The 2,263-nt window shown below is 40.1% G+C and overlaps 1 protein-coding gene across 1 annotated transcript in view; it reads left to right on the plus strand.

Moving 5' to 3' along the window:
- SMARCC1 (SWI/SNF related, matrix associated, actin dependent regulator of chromatin subfamily c member 1) overlaps positions 1-2,263 on the plus strand; it is a 200,010-nt gene that overhangs the window by 47,907 nt on the left and 149,840 nt on the right. Inside the window, exons 10-11 of the mRNA XM_019507918.1 lie at positions 579-697; positions 2,188-2,257. Coding sequence (XP_019363463.1) covers positions 579-697; positions 2,188-2,257 — 189 coding nt within the window. The remainder of the gene's footprint in view (positions 1-578; positions 698-2,187; positions 2,258-2,263) is intronic.

The following is a 2,263-nucleotide window of genomic DNA, read 5'->3' on the forward strand; positions in this document are numbered from 1 at the left end:
CCCCCCCCAAAAAATCAGGCCTAAACTGGTACAAGTCACACCAGTTTAAGTTTCTTCTGTTTGCTCTTCCTTCAAACCTGGTGTGATCATGATTAAACTGTTGTAAATGTTACCTCTGTCCAGTGTTGTGAGGAAGACCATGAAAACGCTATTTTCAGAACTAACATTTCCGGGTTAAATCTGGAGGAAGATGGGACTTGGAGATTAACTGATTTAGAGAGGCATGAGCTTTCATAGCAACAGCCTACTTTGTCAGATGCTTAGGTTAAATCTAACCTTGTGAATGGGCATAGCTCATCAGATGAGTCGAAAGTTGGCATTCAAACCTCGCAAAGGTTCAGGAGTCCATTTGTCTGTCATATAACCATGCCAGCAGTTACAGGAGAATAGGAACAGTCAGGCACTTCTCATGCTGAGAACTGCAGGTACTCTGAAACATAACCTAATGGTTGCTGTAATGCTGTTTAAAAGTGAAATGCTTTTAGCTTTTTGGAGGACATATGAGGAGAGGGTGACAGGCTGCTCAATTTCAGTACTGCAGTAATTGGTACTGACTGACAACTTGGCTTCTCTACCAGCCAGTGCGTAGTCCTGAGAGGAGAGACAGAAAAGCAGCAGCAAGCACCAGGAAAAGAAAGCATTCGCCTTCCCCTCCTCCCACTCCAGTGGAATCAAGGAAAAAGACTGGAAAAAAAGGGTGAGCGTCTGGGGTCCACAACTGGGGACTGACTTTGCTCAGCAAGCACCTTCCTCTTCTTCTCCCCGACTTTCAGCTGCTGTGTTAACAGAACTCTCTTTTTGCAATAGGCTTACATGAATTTTTAATGCTGCACATTGAATACCCTCATTTGCAGGCTAGGCTTTCTCCTTGGTGAATAAAGGCAAGCCCAGTGCAATCATTACTCTGAGCTTAATGAACTCCATCATTGCAGTGCTGGTATCATTAGCAGTCAAACTTACGATTTGTGCAACTTTTTCTAATAAGGACCACTGTTCCTCATTGATTTGGTTACATTTCTACAAACCTATGGCAGATGCTCTGAAGATTTGAACCTTGCTTACATTGTTTTACATTTCATTTGTAAATGTATTTGAGCTGAACCAATTGAAATGGGATTTAAAACTATTTAATAGTTTGAGGAGTTTGCAACTGTAATTGGAGGCTTAAATCTATTTACATTTTAATGCAAATTTTTAACACAGGCTAGCACTTGCTGACCTGTAAATGACTTGCCCTTTGTTCTGCTTTGAGCTATAAATAAGGCCTGAAAATCATTTTTCCTCCAAGGAGAAGCTTTGCTATTGTATGATTCATGTTTCAGATTTGTGAGGGCTTCGTAAATTTTATTAGACAGGTGGGCCTTTTTTAAGCAAAAGTCTCATGGCACTGGTGATTTAAGGAAATAAGAACCAAGGGTTTGAGCAGTAAAGAAAGGAAGTGATTTTTAGTTGATATTTGTGTTTAAACTTTGGTTGTGGCTTTTTGGTAGACCTGTTTTCATTTCAATGACAAAAGAACATTTTGTACAAAAATGGACCAGTTCAAAGCTTGGAAGCCCCCAGCATGTTCTTATGGAGAAACTAGATTGATATGCTAAGACAGATTTTAAAAAATTCTTTGCTGGTTGCCTCTAGACATTTTTATAAACTATTTTTTGGATTTGGCTCAGCAGGTTACTAATTGCACAACTGAGCAATAACATATGCTGCAAAACTTGGGGCCTTAATTGGAAATGGAAATGGCAGGGGAAAATGGGCTACTAACTTGTCTAATCTCACCAATATTAAGGGCATCAACACTGGTGTTTTAACACTTCGTATCTAAAATACAGCCATCTCCAGGTTGAAATGTAGGTGCTGTTTCAGTAGTGAAAAGTAGCCCTGCTCAAGAATGGACTTGATGAAAACTACCTCTTTGAATATGCAGGAGATATTTAAATTGTATAGTGTGCAACATTTTGAGTTGCAGTTTGACCAGGATGCAGGAATTGCGCCATAGTATAGCACGAGACTGTTACTTCTCTTCAGATTTATATTGCTATCTACAAATCATCAAGACCACTCTTACCACATCTGTTACCTTGAACATACCATCCTGACCCAACCCTGTTAACCTGAGAGCTGGTGGGATTGAAATGCATGGTAGGTACCCCTTCCAGCTATTTATTTGTGTTCATTCTGTTTTAGACAAGCAGGTCTGTATGGGAAAAGGAGAGGTCAAAAAGAAGAGGATGAGCAAGAAGATCTTACCAAGGACATGGAA

This window comes from Gavialis gangeticus, unplaced genomic scaffold, assembly GCF_001723915.1.
Source record: "Gavialis gangeticus isolate Ggan-Ray unplaced genomic scaffold, GavGan_comp1, whole genome shotgun sequence".
In the NCBI taxonomy this organism is placed as follows: Eukaryota; Metazoa; Chordata; order Crocodylia; family Gavialidae; genus Gavialis; species Gavialis gangeticus.